Source organism: Diadema setosum, chromosome 1 (assembly GCF_964275005.1).
Source record: "Diadema setosum chromosome 1, eeDiaSeto1, whole genome shotgun sequence".
Classification (NCBI taxonomy): domain Eukaryota; kingdom Metazoa; phylum Echinodermata; class Echinoidea; order Diadematoida; family Diadematidae; genus Diadema; species Diadema setosum.
This window is the reverse complement of record NC_092685.1, coordinates 47,959,170-47,980,027: the sequence shown is the minus strand read 5'-3', so window position 1 is coordinate 47,980,027 and position 20,858 is coordinate 47,959,170. Positions and strand designations below refer to the sequence as shown.

General features: G+C 35.9%; 1 protein-coding gene across 1 annotated transcript in view; it reads right to left on the bottom strand.

Annotated features, from left to right (window-relative positions):
- Nucleotides 1-20,858, bottom strand: part of LOC140242735 (1-phosphatidylinositol 4,5-bisphosphate phosphodiesterase beta-3-like) — a 173,427-nt gene that overhangs the window by 131,655 nt on the left and 20,914 nt on the right. The window contains exons 2-3 of the mRNA XM_072322530.1: nucleotides 10,261-10,338; nucleotides 7,862-7,882 (exon numbers count right to left, since the gene is read on the bottom strand). Of these exons, the coding sequence (XP_072178631.1) occupies nucleotides 7,862-7,882; nucleotides 10,261-10,338 (99 nt within the window). The remainder of the gene's footprint in view (nucleotides 1-7,861; nucleotides 7,883-10,260; nucleotides 10,339-20,858) is intronic.

The following is a 20,858-nucleotide window of genomic DNA, read 5'->3' as shown; positions in this document are numbered from 1 at the left end:
GCCCCCCCCCCCCCTTTGCAAATTTCAGGACTGAAGCAACAGCAACAATAATAACAAATAGTTACAGTAAAGGCCGTGTCACACCTTTCCGGGCAAGCCTTACGTGTAACTTGGATCTCAAACACATCAAAGAAATGAACCCAATATGTGTTTCTTAGCTTTTTTCCATATTTTGAATATGGGTTTTAACACAAATTCATAGGTTTGCACACAACCATATTTTTCCAAACTGCTAATAATCATTAGAAAATGAGCACTGCTAACATACATCAAGTTCCACCTGCAGACAGAAGTTTGTCACCATGGCAACAGGCCACTTGATGCACAATGAATACAGCTTTTGTGAATACACACTACAGCTTGTATGCACTATATCACTACCCCTCCAGCACAGCGCGATGGGTAGCCAGAATAGGAAAATTCTCCATCGCAAATCAACCACTCTACATGCCGTTTTGCAAGTGCTGCATCAATGCCAACTTCTGGAGCTAGAAGTGGTAATTCAATCGCTTAGAATCCCGTTTGATTATACCAGTAACTCTTGCCATTTGAAAGAATCACGCTCGGCGGCGTACACCCACACAAAACTCGCAGTCTGAGTACTATCTTGCATCTGGCAAGGCTTTAATTTCTAGCGCTGATGATGTAGACCTGTTCAGTTTGGTCGCTGTATTTTTATGTTAATGTCTATTTTGGCAATAACGGGGGGGGGGGGGGGGGGGGGGGGGCTTTATTATGCCTAACAATTGTTGATTTATGCACAGACATAGCGACGTACCTTATCGCATAATCCACTGAACCATCTTTTTTTTCTTATTTCAGAAGCCCCATCCATCCCCACCCGTTATGGCATGTAACAGCAAGTAACAGCATGTTAAAACTGAATACATCTATTACCTGTAGATCACTGTTCTTGCTGCATGCTCCATCCCGGGAAATCCCAGGCATTTATTGCAGGATGCATGAAATCACATTCTGTTCACATTCACAGGCAGTACTCTCCTAAGCAATAAACCATAAGATTTGTGCTGGTGGCTAATAGTAAGTAAATTACTTTATGACCCAAATGATGGCCATAGTGTAATATGCTAGATCTGAAACTAAAACTGTGCTCTGAAAGATCTGTGGACACAAATCACCATGTACTACTGTAGCATAGCATTAACACTGAGAGTATACGTACATGGAGGATTAAAAACAAAACAAAGCAGTGATGCCACTGGATCTTAATTACTTCATCGGAAGACATTTAGGCCAACACTCACGAACATTTATAGTATTGTCTTCCTGCTTTCGATACTTCAAGAATTTCAAAGCATGTGATTGAATTATAGGTACTGGTAATAAATTGAGCGAATCTGCCAGAAACACACTAATGGCAAATAACACCAGCATGCCGTTAATATACGTGTTGGTATATATTTTTTTTTCTTTTTTTTTAAACCAGGCAGGACTTCATTAACTGCTTTGTCTGCTTGTCTAAAGTAAAAAGCATTGTCTCTGTATAATCAGACATTTTGAGCAAAACATTAAGGACCAGGCATTTACTTACATGTATAAAACCGAACATTACTCTTTTTTTTTTATAGATGTAAGGCAATTGTTAAAATCAAGAAGAGCACTCTACCACATGATCAGACTTTGGTATTTCCATCAACTCTGCTTCTTTATAAATATCAAAAAGCATTATAAAATCCTTTGACCTGTGTTCATGGAAATGGATTTTACATTTGAGGTTCATACCAAGTACACATCAGATCTCAATTTAAACTGCTTGCAATGCTAATAATAACAGAAGTGCATACTATTTAAAAAAAATGCATAAATACATGCGGAACAAAAAAAGCAATATACAGCAATCAAAAGAAAGATAGCATTTAGAATAGGTAATATGTAGCATTTGTTTCTCATTAGCTAAACATGGACAAATTCATATCATGTCAAAACTTGAAATATTGAAACATTCAGGAATTACATTTTGCAACAACGAATTAGTCTCATACACATTACTTTTACACAAAAGATTGTTGAGTCTGATAATTCATTGAAATATCATTGGGTACATAACTGTATATTGTTAACACGCACATCTTGCATGTCAGAGACAGAGCTGTCATTACCACATGGGTAAAATACTTCTTAAAAATATTTTTTTCAAGACTCTTTAAAAACTTTGACACAGCATCTAATGCTAAACTGGACAAAGATAATCATGCAAGGAGGTATTCATATCCACTCATAATTTACATATTCAACAGGCAAGGAATGAAAAACAACTACTGACTACTTTAGCAAGAAGGAAGAATTTTTTCAGAATATTTCATAAATCATAGATTAGCACATTTAAAATACCATTAACAGCCCTCTGCTTCTAAACTAAATACACATTCAGTCACTGCAAAACACATATTTGGAGATTTTCCATTTACCTATGAGAGGCTGGAAAAAAAAAGAACAAATTACAATGATTCGCATTCCTCATAAGCTCCCTTTCAAGCAAAAGTCAATTCATATGTTCAAACACATACTCTTTAATAGTGCCCTTCTGCTTCTGAACTGTAAGGACATTTATGGAGTCACTGCAACAGATATTTTTTTACACTCAGGCAGGTTAAAGAAGAGATACATACTCAGCACAGCTTCTTCATTTCCCGTCGAAACACATGCACACTAACAAATAAGCACAAGGTATTTCATTCAGACAACCAATCAGAAATCACTTTACTTTATAGCTTGGGTGTACGCATACCGACATTTTAACATACAGACACAAATCACACAAAAATAAAGCCAGCTACATAAGACATTCTATGTCTATAAACAGACACAACCAATAAAGCTAAAATTCAGAGAGGGGAAAAGGAAACATGCCTTCTGTAATGTACAAATCAGTAGTCTAGCTCACCATAAAAATCAAGGGTAAAGAAGGGAGAGTTTACTCTACACAATATAAGAAAATTCAACCTTGACATAAATATATTGACCTCCACAATGTAAGTTCATAGGCTATCACAACAACAAAAAAATCATGTACAAAGTAATGATAAGGCTGTACACTTTCAACTGATAAAAGAATCAACCACCGCCTATAAAAGAAACTCTAAATACCATTCAAGTTTAACATGGAACAGATCCTTCTCATATGATTGGTAGAGAGCACACACGTGACCAGTCATTTGTTTTGCCTAATATGTAATTTGGCTTATGACCAGTCATTAGTAAAGTGTATTTGACCGGCCATTAGCACTTTTCCATCACTACCTGGGCAAGACTTCATCATTTAATTTTGTGATGAGAGTGATTTATTCATATGATGAGGGCCTACACTGTGCCTCATCATTTTATAAAGCAAATAATACACATCATTTTATTCCAGCATTAGCATAACCACACACACTCCATGCCTTCAATATAGTCCACACACCCAAGGTGATTCTGTTCTATTAAAAAAAGGTACCTTGGTTGAGTAATTCTTACAAATGCTCTCACTGATGTGTATTACTTGTATACTAGGGTTCACCCAGAGTGGTTGAAAGATCCTATTCTTTTTAGACAGTAATAAAAAACAATTGTTCTGTCATTAAATGATGTCACTATTAAATCAACATAGATTCTGACAACAGCTCTCACCTTACATTGCCCTCACTTAATTCTACCCATATTGCACAAAACAATGTAATAACATGCTTCTATATATGCAAAAAAAATAAATAAATAAAAGGTAACGAGTCAACATTAATATAGGAATATTGAATATTGTATGTTCAGCAAAAACTCTTTGGATTAAAAACATGAAAAACAATCCTCATAAATTAGAGATTCTCTTTGTGCTCACTACAGTGTACGTACTGAAGACTGAGTGTAAAAGTACACAATTCTAGTAGTGACTGAAATGTATAGAGTGTAGTGATATAATATACCCTTTGTATGGTATATACATTTATTTTTTGATGCAAGGTTTTGTAAAATCACCAGATGTTAGTTAATATAATCCATGCATATCATATATATTTTAGTTGGTGGTAGAGGTTGTTCTTATAAGACTACAAATTCAATTAAGTGACAAAAGGCACTATATCAGAAAGTTTTCTCAAAATTGTACAAACTTACTCATTTCATCTTAAATGTATTCATTCAAAGGTACATGTAGAGTACACTCTTCATAATTGTTGCAGCAAATCCATTTTCTTTCTTTCTTTTTTTTTTTGGGGGGGGGAGGGGTCACAATTCAAATCAAATCATTACGTCATGATTTCCAATAAGTAACTTGATACATAAGTTCCTTATCTGATAATGGGGATTTCAAATCTTCTTGCTATCTGCTATCTGCTAACCTGAAATAACACTGAAAACAAAAACACAAGCCTCCACATGTTAACCATGAATGCATACAGGAACTGTTTTTTTTTTAAGTCTTACAGACACCTAAGAACTAAAGCTGGGTCCATCCACACATAAGAATTAATCCTTAATTTTTTTTTTTCAATGTGATTTTTCATGATATTAAAACAAAGACCAAAACACAACTCTGGGCACCATCATCAAATGCTTGATGTGGACAATGGAGGGTTGAATTATAAGACCAAAAAAAAATCTTTCCATTTGCCATTCATACAAATACGCTAGGCAAATCATTGTGAGGGTTAAAACAACAACAAAAACTTACAAGGAATGACTCTTATTAATCACGATAATTAGGGGGCTTTCTTGTATACTCAGGTAAGAATTATCAGCTTTCCCCACAAACCCAATCACATTTCAGAGACTGACTTTTAAAACCATTCAGATGCATGATATGACTGGGCCAACTTTCTCATCATTCCATATTCCCAAATAGGAATAAAGGAGCAGTTGGATCACTTTAGATTCTCTCTGACAAAATACTCTAAGGGTCTCAGTTTGATTTTATATCAGATGGAAAGTTTTCCCAATAAAAAAAAAAAAGAAGGGAATAATAATAACAGTAATTTGTTAGGGGTGTTGTTGAAATACACATACAGTGTATCGTACCTCAAAACATCATCCTATCATCACAATGTTATTGCACTTGATCTATTAATTTTTCAGCAATATTCACATGGGACTAAACTGATTCTTTTCAATTTTTTACAGACCTGAGAACTTACCAAGCTTTTAACTCAGTGCCATATGATTATTTTATTCACTACATTATGATAGAAGGTTCCACTTACTATGGCATGCACTAGAAAAAAAAAAATCTGTTCGCCAGCAACAACAAATGCAATATTCTTCTAAGAGATTAAACAATTTAAATATGATTGCCTTTGAAACCAAATGAGAGGTTTCATTCATCATTCATTCATGAAATGAGCCGCATTTGATCGACATTATTGCGAAGCATGATAAATGCAATAGAAATTAAACTCAAGTAATGCTGCAGTCTGTAGTGAAAGTGTGATCACTCAATTTGACAGGATTTTCAAACCATAGATTCCTACGCAGCCTCACTTTAAATTTCTTGAAGATGAGCACACAGTTCTGAGCTGCTTTCCAATTTGCACCAAAGGAAAATGCATTTGTTGTAGATGGTCAAAAATAACACCACTGCTTCATTAAAAAGAATGCTTTTCACAGGAGAGGAGAATGGCTAGAGAGCTGGCAATTAATAATTAAACTTAAGCAAAACAAGTCAGGAGGAGGAAAAACCTTAATGCAACTAAGAACTTCTAAAAAGAAACTGTCAAGTACACGACACACACGGGCTTAGTAGGGAGATGGCATCTCGGGAAGAATGTCAGACCAAACTATCAATATCAGTAATTGGGAGGAGGTGTAATTCAAGTCTGAGAATACAGAATGCAGATGGGGAAAAGAAATATGAAAGAGAAAGACACCCTTCCATGAAAGAGAAATCTTGATTTACCTATGAAATTATTGGTGTGACAGCGCCCATTGTACCCTTTCCTTGCCAGAATGGATGTGAAACCGCCACGGATAATCAATGTTTGAAGGAGCGAAGCTTTTATTTGACATAGTGAGCTGTGAAATGCTGATATGAAGGCCACCATGACATTCAGATTAAAACTGGATTCTTTTTTTTTTTTCATTCCTCATCTCAGTCACTCCATTTGTCCTTTCCTTTTATTTTTTTTTTCCAGGTGAAACATCACACTATTTGAACAAACTTAATGTGCAATTTCACAATACTGTATGTCCAAGTTGAGTAATATCATGCAAACAGAATAATGGAAGTTTCAATAAATTTGATTAAAAAGTAAGAAAGTTATCAACATGGCAAATTAAATGTCTCAGTTTTTCTACACTAGATCCAAGTGGAGTGAAACCTCTACCATTTTAGTACATCTTATTTTATTCAAAGATAACGTTCAATTTCAACGTTGTGTAGAATTGCACTTTAAGGCTCTTTCCTCTTTTCTGATGCCAAACATTTCTCTGAGAGTGAGCAAATGCACATGGAACAGAAAAAAAAAAATATTAAAGGACAAGTTCACCTTCATAAACATAAGGGTTGAGAGAATGCAGCAATATTAGTAGAACACATCAGTGAAAGTTTGAGGAAAATTTGACAACCGATGCAAAAGTTATGAATTTTTAAAATTTTTGTGTTGGAACCGCTGGATGAGGAGACTACTAAGGCTCGTGATGTCATTTGAGTACAACAGTATAAAGAAAATGTAGAGAAAATTCAACATATTTTCACTTTTTTCGCATAATAAAAGAGCACTTGACTTGCCTCTTTCTAAAGGCAATGGGAATAATATTACCCATAACATATGTCAGTAACGAGTCTTAAAGGGAATGTGTATTTTTTTCAAAAGATGAAATTTTGTGAAATTCTCTTTATATTTTCCTTATATTGTTGTACGCATGTGACATCATACACTGCAGTAGTCTTCTCATCCAGCAGTGACTGCACAAAAACTTCAAAAATTCATAACTTTTGAAGGGATTGTCTGATTTTCCTCAAACTTTCAATGATGTGTTTTACTAATATTGCTACATTCTCTCAATCCTTATGTTAATGAAGGTGAACTTGTCCTGTAACTGGCTTTCAAGGTAATTTGTTTATGAAGTCTGATGCAGTGTATTCACAGCATACTACTCACATTTCATGGAAGATGTCATTTTCACACAAAAGATTTGCTCAAATGGGCTTGACCACAAAACTATGGAATGGGGAATCGAGATGATCTGAATGAAAAGATGAGTTTCCCAACATTTTGTTTCAACTGAAAAATAAGCAAAATCACCCAAAAATAATAAAAACAAAAATCAAGACATTGACAATCCCTCCACAAACATAATTCTGTAAACACTTCTAGTTACCAAAATCATGAAAGAAAACAGAAAAAAAAACCACCCAGTTCAAAACTACACATACATATGTACCAGTATTATTTTACAAGGAAATTTGAGATGTACGGAGTGGTATAAATATGGCACCTGCAAAATGAAAATAACCTTCAATGCATGAATGACTTTTTATTTTGTGATAACCACAATGAACCTTAAAAGTATCATCTGGAATAACAACTGAATTAATTAAAAAAAAAAAAAAAAACATCTGTAATTCATTGGAAGGATGTCCGCAGAGAAATTATAGAGGATAGAAATGAAAAGTGGAAATGTCAGTGGAGAATCAGGAAACTCTTGAGTTAAGAAACTGAAAGGTTTTGGCAGTAGAGGGCTAGGCAGGAGGAGTGAAAGGCGAGGAAAAGGGGTGGCAGATTTTGACTATAGAGGCTGATCTACAGGTGGCTGGTATAAATGGTTTCTCAGGATCACGCAAAAGGCATGCACAACCGTGGAGGATAGAGTGGAAGGAGAGCTGCAGGAGAAAGTTGTGTGGTTGTCCACTTTTACTATTCATTGTACTTACCAACTTACTACTGGCTCCTTCCTAATTTGAGCAATTCAAACATAATCACAAAGATGTTTAAAGTCAAATCTGAATTTGGAACGAAAGTAATATTTGGAATGTCATTCACTTCAATGTTCATCATAAGGTTGGGCAGCAATATTTGCAATTATGTACTAGTATTTGTTCCTTGGTGGACAGGAGCATTAGTCTTTGATACATGCAGGCAGATGTAACCATTGCATTTCAGACATACATATAATACAATGACAATGAAAGACACACAAACATATATGTGAGTTCACATTTATACCAATGAATTTGTCATTAGTTGCCAGTTACTATATCATGTTAGATTAATAGATTTTTTAAAAGTCATTTTTGGTGCACCTAGGCACTCTGACATGTCTCTGGAGACACAAATTGTGGAACTGGTATTCAGCGCCTTGGTATACATTCACGGACTTGGCACATCCTTAATATGGAACATACATTGATGTCCACAGTAAGTACAGTAGGACCTAATCTCATTCTTTAAGTATAAATGAAGGTGAAAATGAAAAAAAAAAATCAATTTCATTATTTGTATTATCTTGAGGATATCAATAAAACCAGACAATTCTTGAGCTATTCGAGACTTTAATCCAAATTCATGCAATACACAAACCACTTCCCCATTTTACTTCCAAACTAAATTCCACAAAGTATTTTGCAGAACGTTGTCAAATCCCCTACAGATGTCAGATTACATGACATTCCTGGAATTGTTCTTTCAGTGAGTCCAGGGCCAAAATTCCTTACAGAATGACAATGTATTTGCTTTATTGATTACAGAGTAAAAAACCAAATATTTGGTCAAGGGGCAGTATTCAAATAAAAAGAAACTGATTTTTTTTGCTTTTACCATCTAGCCTTGCCATAAATTGTGTTATATTATTCTGAGGAACATCTTATGTCGTCTTTGGAGGAATGTAGAAGTCATGACTGAACAAATAGCACACTGATGCAAACCATTTCTTAATTGAATCATAATAAAATAGTATCATGTGGTCTTTTGTACCCAGGGTAGCCTCCTTAGTCTCAGGAATGTTTTACCAGAACACCCTGCCATTTATCTTTAGTCCAGCATTTTCAAGTACCCATTCCAATTATACCTAGTTCAAGCATTGTGAGTAAAACATCTTTCTATAGATGAATGGACCAGACGGAATTGGAACCCACCCTATTTCAAAATCTGCAATAGTCTATAACACTGTGCTTCACCATCAGATCACTCTATTTTGATTCTGCCCAGATTGCCAAACACATTTGAGAATCACCTCATAGGCAGCCATATGTTAGGTTTGGGTATGAAACTGAATCATTTTGGTTATGAAACTGAATTATGTGGTATTGAAACTATATCACCAATGTGCTAGTGACTGCACAGTAAACACAAATTAATTGAATTAACTAGGATGTTGTCCAGGTCAGTAGTAAATTCAACTTTCATATATAAACTTATCAGGACCAAACAATTCCCAACTGACTGATGCATGGACTTTCAAAAACATTTATAAAGTCATGTTTGTTTTCATTTTACAAAACTATGCACTGATCTTGCTATTGAATATAGAAATACTTGTCTTTCATCTACTTTGGATAATCACATCATTTTACTTTCCTAAAGAACTTCTTGTGGAAGAATGTTACACAAACAAGCAATGTTTTAGAGTATATCTGTGGTGTTCAGTTGAGTTTAGCAGAACCAATTCTAGGGAATGAATGGCTACACTTTGAAGAAGATTTTCCCTCTTGCCTCAGACACTGCTGGCACCGAAAGATTAATCTCTTGTGAATATTTACTTTCCACTGCGCATGAAAGCGATTATCGCCTTGCCTTGTGGAATGCCTATCTTTCACAGTGGCAACCAACATTTTGAGAACCCAAAGATGTGACCCAATTTCAGATCCAAAACAGGCAGAATTTGAATTCTTCACTTTCAGCATTGATTTTGAGCAGCAGTTTGATAAAAAAAATCATTACCTCTTGCTTTTGCTTCTTCAGCTCTATTCCTACTTGTTAAAGTGGTAAATATTTCGTGTTGCACACATCTTGTGTTGTTACTTCTAAAAGTAAATTCTTCCTTGAAATAACTGTTAAAGAACAACTGCACTTACATCCAGTTTGACTTTAAATTTCACTGGTCATTTGAATTATCTAATATCACAATTTTTTGCCATCAGCTGTACAAAATACACCACTACTATAAAGTGGAATGAAAACTTGATTTACAAGTACTGCAGTATTTTAATTTCCTCATTACTTTGATTGACAGGTATAAGAACATCTTATTAAAGATTCTCCTGATATATACAAAATAACATATTGACAAATCAACAGAGACACAATGCAAAAAGACAAGGAGTGCAATATTTACCTTGTTTTGGAATTTCCAGTGGAGGAAGTGTCCATGTGGGTCAACTTTAAGAGTAACTGCAGTAGCCACTGAGGAATCCTGGAGAGCGAAATATGAAACTTTTGTTATAAAACCTGACAAAGTTAACTCACTACTAAGAGATATTGGGTGAAGCATGAAATTGGAGCTATCAGATTTATTAAATCTCAGAGGAAATAGACAGAGACAAAATTGATGTTGCAATATCCAGATAAAACACTAAATTACATTTCATAACTTGCATAAGAAAATGCAATAGAAGCTTGAAGGAAAACTTTATCGGACTGTTTCTTTTGAAGACTTATAAAATATCACTATTCAGACCAGACTGTTTTTCTCCTTTGTTTTCAAAATTACTGAAAAAGGAAAAAATGGAATGGCTACTTAATGAAAAAGAAAAAATAATCATGCATACATGTATTACATTTAAAAGTACATGATTTACATACAGGTAGTAATTGGGCTTTCTGGGCAGTTTTTGTCGAATTACAGATCTCATTCTGGAGTCACACTTTGAAATTAAATGTAAAATGTACAGAAGCCTTCTACAGCTTAAACTGTGAGCTTAAACTTAAATCATGAATACATTTATGTGTAGAACACATTTTATAAGCAACACTTCACTTTACAGAATTTTCTCAATCAAATTGATGTTACATGAACACATTGCTTTAAACTTGAATTCGGGTTTACCACACAAGTGCACAAACCCCATGGGATATCACAGCACTTTGCCAGCAACACAGTAAATACAGTAGGTGTGTTCAATGCATCCACTGCTACTACTTCTTCTGGACACATACTACAGCCATCTGGTTGGTCAATACAGCATAACATTGGGTTTACTAATATTCCTTGCAGACAGATTTTACATTCTTCAAAGGAAACCTTACAATATTTGACTCTAACAAGCATTTATATCATGTATTCAGGGACTTCCGGTCTTAAAAAACTGTCCAAGAGAATCATGATCAGTTTCTCCACTCCAAGCATACCAAAAAAAAAGAAAAAAAGAATTCAAGAAACGATGATTACTGTGCAAAGCATCATTCTTACATGAACAAGATCCCCTAAAGAACAAGGAAAAGTAGAAATTACGCGGTGCGTAATATATGTCCCCACCGGAAGTAGCATTTTGTAGCCAATGTACAATATAGGTAAAAAAAATCAAGGTCAAAGGTCAAAGAAGTCAAAGGTCAAAATTCTGTGTAGAGGTTTTGAAGCCCTCACCTAGTGCCATCACATAAAGCAAACGGAATCGAAATCGGGTTAGAAATGACGAAGGAGTAGCATTTTGTAGCCAATGTACAATATAGGTCAAAATGAAGGTAAAAGGTCAAAGAAGTCAAAGGTCAAAATTCTGTGTAGAAGTTTTGAAGCCCTCACCTAGTGCCATCACATAAAGCAAACGGAATCAAAATCAGGTTAGAAATGGCGAAGGAGCAGCATTTTTAAGCAAAATGTACAATATAGGTCAAAGGTCAAGGTCAAAGGTCACAAATGAAATTCTGTGTAGCGGTTTCAAAGCTCCCATGTAGTGCTATCATATAAAGCAAACAGAATCAAAATTGGCTCATAAATGACAGAGAAGTAGCAAATTGAACATTTTGATCACACAAGGACGCACACACGGACGGACGGACGGACACACAGACACACGGACACACACACGTACGGAGCCCGTTTCATAGTCCCCTGCTCGAACTCGTTCGGCGGGAACAATTAACTAATTCATAAAATGGCATAGCTTTCTTTTATACACATAGCGCAGCAGTTATCTTTCATCTCAGTACATCAATAGCATGAAGGCTCTTGCTTTTCATCTGAACTAATCACTTCACACCATGAGCTTACTGACTAATAAACCAACAGAACTGATCCACTGTATTCAAATAGATAATAATGATGCACGCATACGTGGGTAATTTGGCTAAACATACATTTTCACAAAGTTGGCAAGTGGGCTGGTATCTTAAAATCAATGTGCAAACTCGCAATTGCCTCCCATAAAACAGTCGTGTTCTGCATTATCTCCAAAGTGAGAAATCATTAGGTTTCTCTTGAAAGCTACTTTATATTCTGCCACTGTGGTTCCTATCTAAATTCAACCATAATATATTGGTACAAATCCCAATTTTCAAAATGGCATACTTGTGAGATACAAAATCTACAGGCTCACAGCAGTTGTTTTTATGCAATGCCTTTCTGCTACATAATGGCACACATTGCACTTTACAGTACCATATGTCCCCCCCAAAAAAAAAAAAATTACAACAGGACCCTCCGCAATGATACCTTTAAAAATAGTCAATCAATCTATACAAATTCAGGGTATGAAACTATGACTCATTGCCCACATCTTACAGAAAACCCCATTCAATTTGCTTCAGTGGTCAAAGAGAAATGAGGAATTCTGTAGAGGATGTCCGAAATCTCTTCCCTCCAAGTTCTGTCTATTGTACTCACACACAAGAGTATGTTGGACCCCGTTTACAGTGCGGGGCCAAGCCCGGCCTCAATTGCGCGGCCGAGCCTCGCACTGTTAACAGGGTCTTGGTGCTTAAACTTGACCACTTGACCAAATTGAATGGGGTTTTCTGCAAAATAGAGCCAAGATGTTATATTTTAAGACCCTGAAGTAGCATTTAGACAGTTTAATCACATTGGGTGTTATCAACGCGAAAATCTGATTGTAATTTTTTTGGGGGACATACTGTACTGTTGTGTTACTTTTAAAAGTTCAGTACTAAAACTCTGTACCATAAAATTCCATTTAGCCAGAACATCCAAGGAGCATTTGACAGAAATATTGCCATAAACAAGTAATGTATGCCATGCAAAAAAAAAAAAAAATAATAATAATAATAATAATAAATAAATAAATATATAAATGAAAAAGCTTCACTCCCTGTGTGCAAGTAACATGAGAGCCAATAATTTTCCACAGAATTAGGTTTTACCTTGCTGGAATACCTGCAAATGTTTCTATAACACGAAGCACATGACCGATGCCGAGTATTACGTTACACATCTGTCCACCAGGGAGAAAGAAATTTACACGGTTGTTTCCTCTGAAGACAGAGAAGCCTTGAGAGATAGATTGCTCCCACTGACCTGTACTGGAGAATGGCTTCACTCCAACGGTCTCTGTGCAATGTTACCCATCATCCTCACAAGTAATGTGGATTATTCATCACTTTAGCCACCAACACCAACAAACACATCATCACACATGATTGTAATGGGTTTATACACACATGTAAAAAACTACCAATACCTAATAGGTTTGTGGTGAGGAATTGAGCTCATTTTGTCAACAAGCTTTATGTACCTGGTATATTGATATAATACACAAACACACAAAACCTGTTGAGGAGGGACTGATTTTGCTATTATACAGGCATTTCCCATAGACACTTGCCCGAGTATACTCGGGACTCGTCCTCAACGGGTTAAAAGGTTTTGTGGTGAAGAATCAACACATTTTTCCCACTTCATACAGTAACTGCCTCACATGTCTTAGGCACACTTTCCTTGATGATCTATTGAAAGTTATGATGAAAGGAAAATGGCATAGTTACGGCATTATCAATATCCCTCCATCACCTTCTTACTAAAATTAGATTACATGGACTACAGGATTCCAGGTTATCACACTCTTAAATGGCTCAGGTCTGTATACAATACACAGGTCACATCCTCGTAACATCAAGCATGAACGCTGTTACCAACAGCAATGGCTAGCTGCTGCTGAAATTTCATGATAATTAGACTGGTCTGTGGAGGAATCAAGCTACTGTAAACAGTTATTCGAGCAAGACATTTGCTGAGGAGTAAAAGTCTGCAAACTGCAGAGCAAACACTATACCAGTATGTTTCCAGGATAACTACATTTGTATCTGTTCTATAACTGGAAAGACCTCCTTTGGGGAAAGTTCAGAAGATTTCAGTAACATTCAACAAATCTGGTATTACGAAACTTCATAATAGCACATTTTAATACCATTCTCTTCATCGTGAGATCTTATTTTCCTTTCTCCTCAAGTAAATTGACATTCTCTTCCATCTTCTTCCTCTTTGCTTCCATTTCATAGAAACATCAACTTTGTCATATTTCTTCTTTTTCCTTGTTTCCTTTCAAATTCCTCTCTAAATCTTTAGATTTTCATATCCCTCATTTCTTTCTCTTTCACTCATCCCCTCCTCTTCCTCCAAGTGGAATTGCAGTTTGTTGTTTTTACAGAAGCATTCTCTTCTTTTTATCTTTCAAAGTTCTTATCTGATATACTCCAATTGGGCCATTATAAATTGGACTATGGGCTGCCTGAACTTTGAAATTAACATGCTGAAGGCATTTTACCTTTACACACTGTCATTGTTTGGTTACAAAAATGATCCCTTTCCAGACTTAATGAAGAGAAGATTAGTATCCAGGTCTATTTCGGAAAGAAAATGCCTTGGGAGGGCAATATGACAGAGATAAACGTGAACTTCGAGCCTTTTAATTATCTTATCATACGGCACTTCCCCCCGCCACTTGGTGGGACGTAACGAGTGATTCACATGACTGCATACAATCTCCTGTTCACAGCACAGCGGCTTCATACGTATACATGCGTGTCTCTATTACACACAAAAGACACCCATGCACACTGCCATCCTACTGAAAAACACACAGCCACTCCAAACAACCAGCTGAGGGACAGCCACACAAGGTTGCCATGGCGACACGATACGAGGGGATGCAGTTGCCGAGCGGAGCTGCATATATGTACAGGGGAGATTGAAAGATTGCGAGTGTGAAAGTGAGAGGGAGAGAGAGATGACGGAGCTGGTTGAAGAGGAATTCTCGCTACCTCGTGACGAGGTGTGCCAGGTACACTACTACCCATGCATCGCCGCGACATTAATATCTGAATTACACTGAGACACAATTATTTGCTGCTTTTATCCAACAAAGCATGAATTTTGCCACAGTGTATAGCTATTCATGACTTCATTCGGACAAGCTTGAGTTATATATTCTACTGCCTAATCTCACAGAATTTATTAGAGTCTACACAAATATATTTTCCACATACTGTACATGCCATATATTTCGCTGGGATTTTATTTTCACAAATTTTGTGAATCAGGTGCTATCCACATACTTTGATTCACAAATTTTAAAACACATGAAAATATCAATTCAGATCATAACATGAAACATGAATGTGACGTGACATCCACTGTACATGCGTACATTTCTCTGTCCAATGCTGCACTCCAAGCCACTCGTGAAATTGTTAGGAAGTCCTAAGTCACAAGTTAGATTCTCTAGATACAGATACATGGCATGATGTAAACTCAGTAGATTACAGTACGGAACATTTTTATCCCTGTCCAGATATTGACAAGTATTAGCTGGCACTATTATCCAAGGATTCATGATAAGCATGAATACCAAATCTTGTAATCATTGTGGACTGCAAACACATTAACAATGCTAACATGTACTATAAAAGCTGAATTTCTGAGGATGATGCGAATATCCATGTCGATAAATCTACATAAAACAATGACGATAAAGCCATGGCAACCTTAGAGAAATGCATTGGTTGAATCATCTGACTAACTGGGCAGAAAGTCTCAGACAATTTATAAGGCTTATCTACTTTCTCACGACATACAATGTATGCATTGAAACTTTATGGTAGTCTGACCTTCTATGGTTAATTATGCACGTACAATTGTATGTACAATCACATTCAAAATTTGTCATCTTTTTTTTTAGAAGAAAAATTAAGTAACAACTACATTAAATGTAAGTATTTATAAACAAGAAGATCATGGTGATAATTGCCATGAAAGTAATAACTGCCATCAATATAATCATATTTATCAACATTATAAAACCAAACTACAATATTTTGGTAAACAGCAACCATAACTTGATAAATCTGAAAGCACTGGCTTATGATAGCAATTTTTGAAAGTGATTTTTTGATGCTACTCAATAGGCCTATATGCAGTCGTAAGTGGAAACAAAACAAAAATATCACAATGCTGTCAATTTCCTCTTCCACTTCACAAATGTTACATTTATTCCAGGAAAATGTCCTTGCTTCACTTACAATTGTAATCATTATTCTCTCCTTCCTACCTTTCCTTCACATACATTATGTACTGTATACACCATATATTTCGCGAGTCTAAATTTTTGCGAATCGGGAATTCCCGACGATTTCGCCAAGTGGTTAAATTCACGCTCGTGGAGTCCTGTACTGAACAGAGAAATGAACACGCGTGCATAACATTCACATCGGGATCAGAGTCAATATTTTCATGTGTCTTTAATTTCGCCAATAGCACCCAACTCGCGAAATTCGCGAAAATAAAAACCTCGCGAAATATTTGGCGTATACAGTACTCATGATATGTACACAGAAGAGAACCTGGTATACAAATACATAGTAAGTAATAGGGGCCCTGCATTGCTGTTTAGGGAAATATAGCTTATAAATGCTGGTATACAAAAGCTTATTCACATCCTGACTGAAAGGTTGAAAAGATGACAACGAATTATATTGTAACTCATTCAGCCTTAATCTTATTTTTGTTTTCAATACTAAACATCAAATAAAATGTTACTATGTACAAGGAGGGTTGATATTCATCATTATAAGCAGGAAATCCACCAGTAATACAGTTGGAAAGGAGTCAAACAAAGCTAACATGCACACATACATGTTGTAATCTAGTAATATACCATAAGAAAGTTTGAGCCTAATCATGGTGTTATGTGAGCATCTGCAAACAAATCATCTTATAATCATACATCTTAGTTCATAATTCTTGATTTATGTTCAGCATAATGTGGTTTTGGGTGTAGGGTGCTTTCACTTTGCTTTTATTGCTTGATTTTGGATAGTGTTACTGTCATTAATTGAATGGTTTGACATTTATGGTTATATTTGAGTGGGGAGCTTTTACCTTGACCTATTATAATGCAGATCTTGGTAAAATGGTTTCTCACGAAAATATATATATATGATGCCTAACTATTGTACAGCTGTACATGTATCTGAAATGACAATGATATCACTGTCAATTTGTACAAAGCTATAATGCAAAAAATCCAATTCATAAGACTTATCAGCCTACCCTTAGAAATATCTTTACCCCACTCGTACTACATGTACATGCACAGTACGTAGTGTATCCTCCTTTTGAGAATGATGTGGATGACTTTGTATTACAGGTTTGCTGGTACATGCCGAATAACATGTCCAAATTAAGATATGACTGCTAAATGCATGTTACACAAAACAGGATACCACTTTCTCAAGTTTGAATGATATGATCCTTTCTAATTACTATAACATCATCCAGTCCTTCAATTCAATATCACAGCCTTGGTGATACTTTCATAATGTCATAATCCATGGACACGTGTTTTCTGTGGCCTAGAAAACAATGATATACCAAAGACATAACTTCTTCTTTTCCTCACTGGCAGACTTTGGACTTTTTTAATCCAGCCTGCAGTTTGTTTTTATACCCTGATAGGAATTCAAGGAGACTTTATAATCCACTTTACCCGATACACTGTATGTCAAGCAGATCAAACAGGCAGTTGTGGCATGTATGAGCAAACACGTGACATGCATCTTTTCTAAACACCAAGGGTAAAAATGAAAGCAAAAAGGCAAAAGGCAACAGGTATTTTGTCAAAAGTCTGAGAGCAAGACTAACAATCAAAACAGACCAGCTCTAATAATTATTCTTTCTACAGGCAACCACATGTACGCTGGGCCCTTGCACTTTCCGTAAATCGATATTCAGCTGGCATTGTTGATCATTCAAAAGCAATCATACATGGAAAGGCAAGTACACGTCCGCCTGATATAGGACTCAAATCCAGATGATCAAAGACATTCAACAAATTTGCAAACGGTATGGTCTGCATGGTTACCATGTTCATAGACAGGTTTCTAATCCAGCTAGATTACACAATGTGCATAGCACTGTAAACATAACGACACTGAGGTGGCATAGCTGGGCATTGCTTGTATACATATTTACATTACATATTTACAAATGTACAGATGAGGAGAAAGCTACGGCACCCTCAAAGCACTCTGCGTGTCACGATTCTGTGTCACAATATTGCTAGGAAATGAAATTACCTGCGCAAGGCCCTCTCATGCGAATGATTTCTGAGATAGTTCTCTGGCGAAACGCTCGGGGAGTATAAAACTGCGTGCCCAGGGCACACTTGCACCAGATGAAAACATAATGGTAAATGTGCAATTCTGGTATGTTTCATAAGATAATCTACACACCATTGATTTAACCACACATTACACACAGTGAACTTGCTCATCAATTTCTACTGACAGTTTTTAAGTACAATCATCTAGGTGGTACTGATTATTATACATTGTACATAGACCAAATACTCTACATGTATATTGCACTGCAAGTTTAAAATGTGACTTTAATGGATATCTAAAGTGGTTCATGGAAATTACAATAATTGAGAAACATTCTGTATTCCTGATCATCTGAATATAGTTTGTGAATGAAATTAATATTTTCACATTGCTCTCATGAGGAAAAATTTACTTCAAAATCTACACAAGATATTTATGTACCAAAGATAATACCATGCACCTGCATTGTACAAGGTGTACAATGTATTCTCCAAATCAGGTGTTGATGGAAAAGAGAGATTTTAATCCCTGCAAGAAAGGTCTAACATTTAAGCATATAAATACTTAATAATGAACCACTGAGATCAAAGCATGAGAAACAGATGTTTGGGTAACTTTTAGACAATTGTTCCAAAACAATGACAGCTTGAATTTAAGAAGCATTCAAGTATCATTCAGACTAAGTGGAGACCTCAGCTCAAAATCTGAGAAACCACCATGAACACAGATAACAATTATTTTAACATTAAATGCAAGACCCCTCAAATTCTGCACAACTATCATAATTACACGTACATATCTATTTTCACCAACAAAGAATGATGTGCTGTCTACGGACAAAGAACAAAACACCATGTTTTGTGAGTTTGTCGATGTACTACAGAACACAGCACATACATTTGTACTTGAAGTTGTACATTTTGTATGTAACTTCCTTTCTCTCCGTAGATACAGGTACATAACAACATGATATCCTCAATTTATCTAGAGTCATAACAAATATTTATGCCTTGAGCAACTGTACAAGTGATTTTTTTCCCCCATAAATCATACACATGAAGTGTTATACAATGTACACTCTGTAAGTGCTAACAGCAATAATGTGCAAAAGATGATATGTTTTACAAGGTATGTACATTACTTATTATGGGGCTTTTTGGGGGGGAGGGGGTGCATGTAAGCACAAACTGGTCCTGTGTAATTCAGCTAAAGTTTTTATCTGTAGTCTATATTCTACTGCATCTACTGTATATAATGTATAGAGTAAACATAGCTTTTACTCAATTGCTTTGAATAAAAAATCCATAAAAAAAACTAGTTCATTTTTTGTTGTTGTTTTACAAAGTTAGTGAAGTTCTCTTTGTGATGTCATTGTCACATAATCAGAGCTACAATTTTACAGATGACAAATCATAATGTTTCTTAATTCCTAACCATTTCTCACAATTTTTTTCAAATTTGAAATGGTCTGCAGCTGTTCGATTTTTCATTCCTTATTGCACTCAAGTAGTTTCTTGAAGGTGACTCAAACAGATTTTAACTTTAATCATATCATAGAAGTATTCAAACAGAAACATACACACAAAAATGAGTGTGCATACTCACTAGAAGGTTGTCTAGGGCCTATGCTCTTATTTAGGAGAGAGCAAATGTGAAGGCAGAAATGCTTCCTCCATTTGATGCATACAAGAAACACACATCCGCACGAAGCATCCACACACTTTTTGTATCATTTGCGCAATTTCATCAGTCACTAAATTGAATTTGGGCAATGCGAATGGGTTCACGAGCAGCAAAGATTTATCTCTCGATTCTGCGGCGGTCAGACTGCTCTGTTCCTCCTGTGCCAATTTGTCCAAACCCCCCTTCCAATTCCTGTTCCCCCACATGTTGTGGCAAGGTAAAAGAACTTTCTGGCGGGGTAATAGGATTATCTCTGACGGGATTGGTTTCTGTCACAGGGATTGATCCAAAATATGAAACGGGCTGGTATGTGGTAGATAGAGACATGGTGCCATGTCGTTGCCGTACTTAAGACAAGCAGAGTGCCAATATCTTTTCCATCGTAAATATAGTAGAGAATATCATGAAGCATTGGAACATTAATTTCTCTTTAATATAAATGGAGGTTCTGAGAAATGCAATTAAGTAACTGATACTGCATAGTGCAGCAGTACTGGTGGTGCTGCCGAGCTGTACATGCATACACTGTGTATACTATCACTCTAGCGGCAGGACATTATTATTTACCTTTTGGTATGATAATCAGAGAGGGTGAAAATAACAATAATTATACATATGATGATACACTCACATACACGATTCATCTTAAGTGCTAGTTTTTATTTGTGCCCCAGAGCACCAAAATAGGCCTACAACATCATA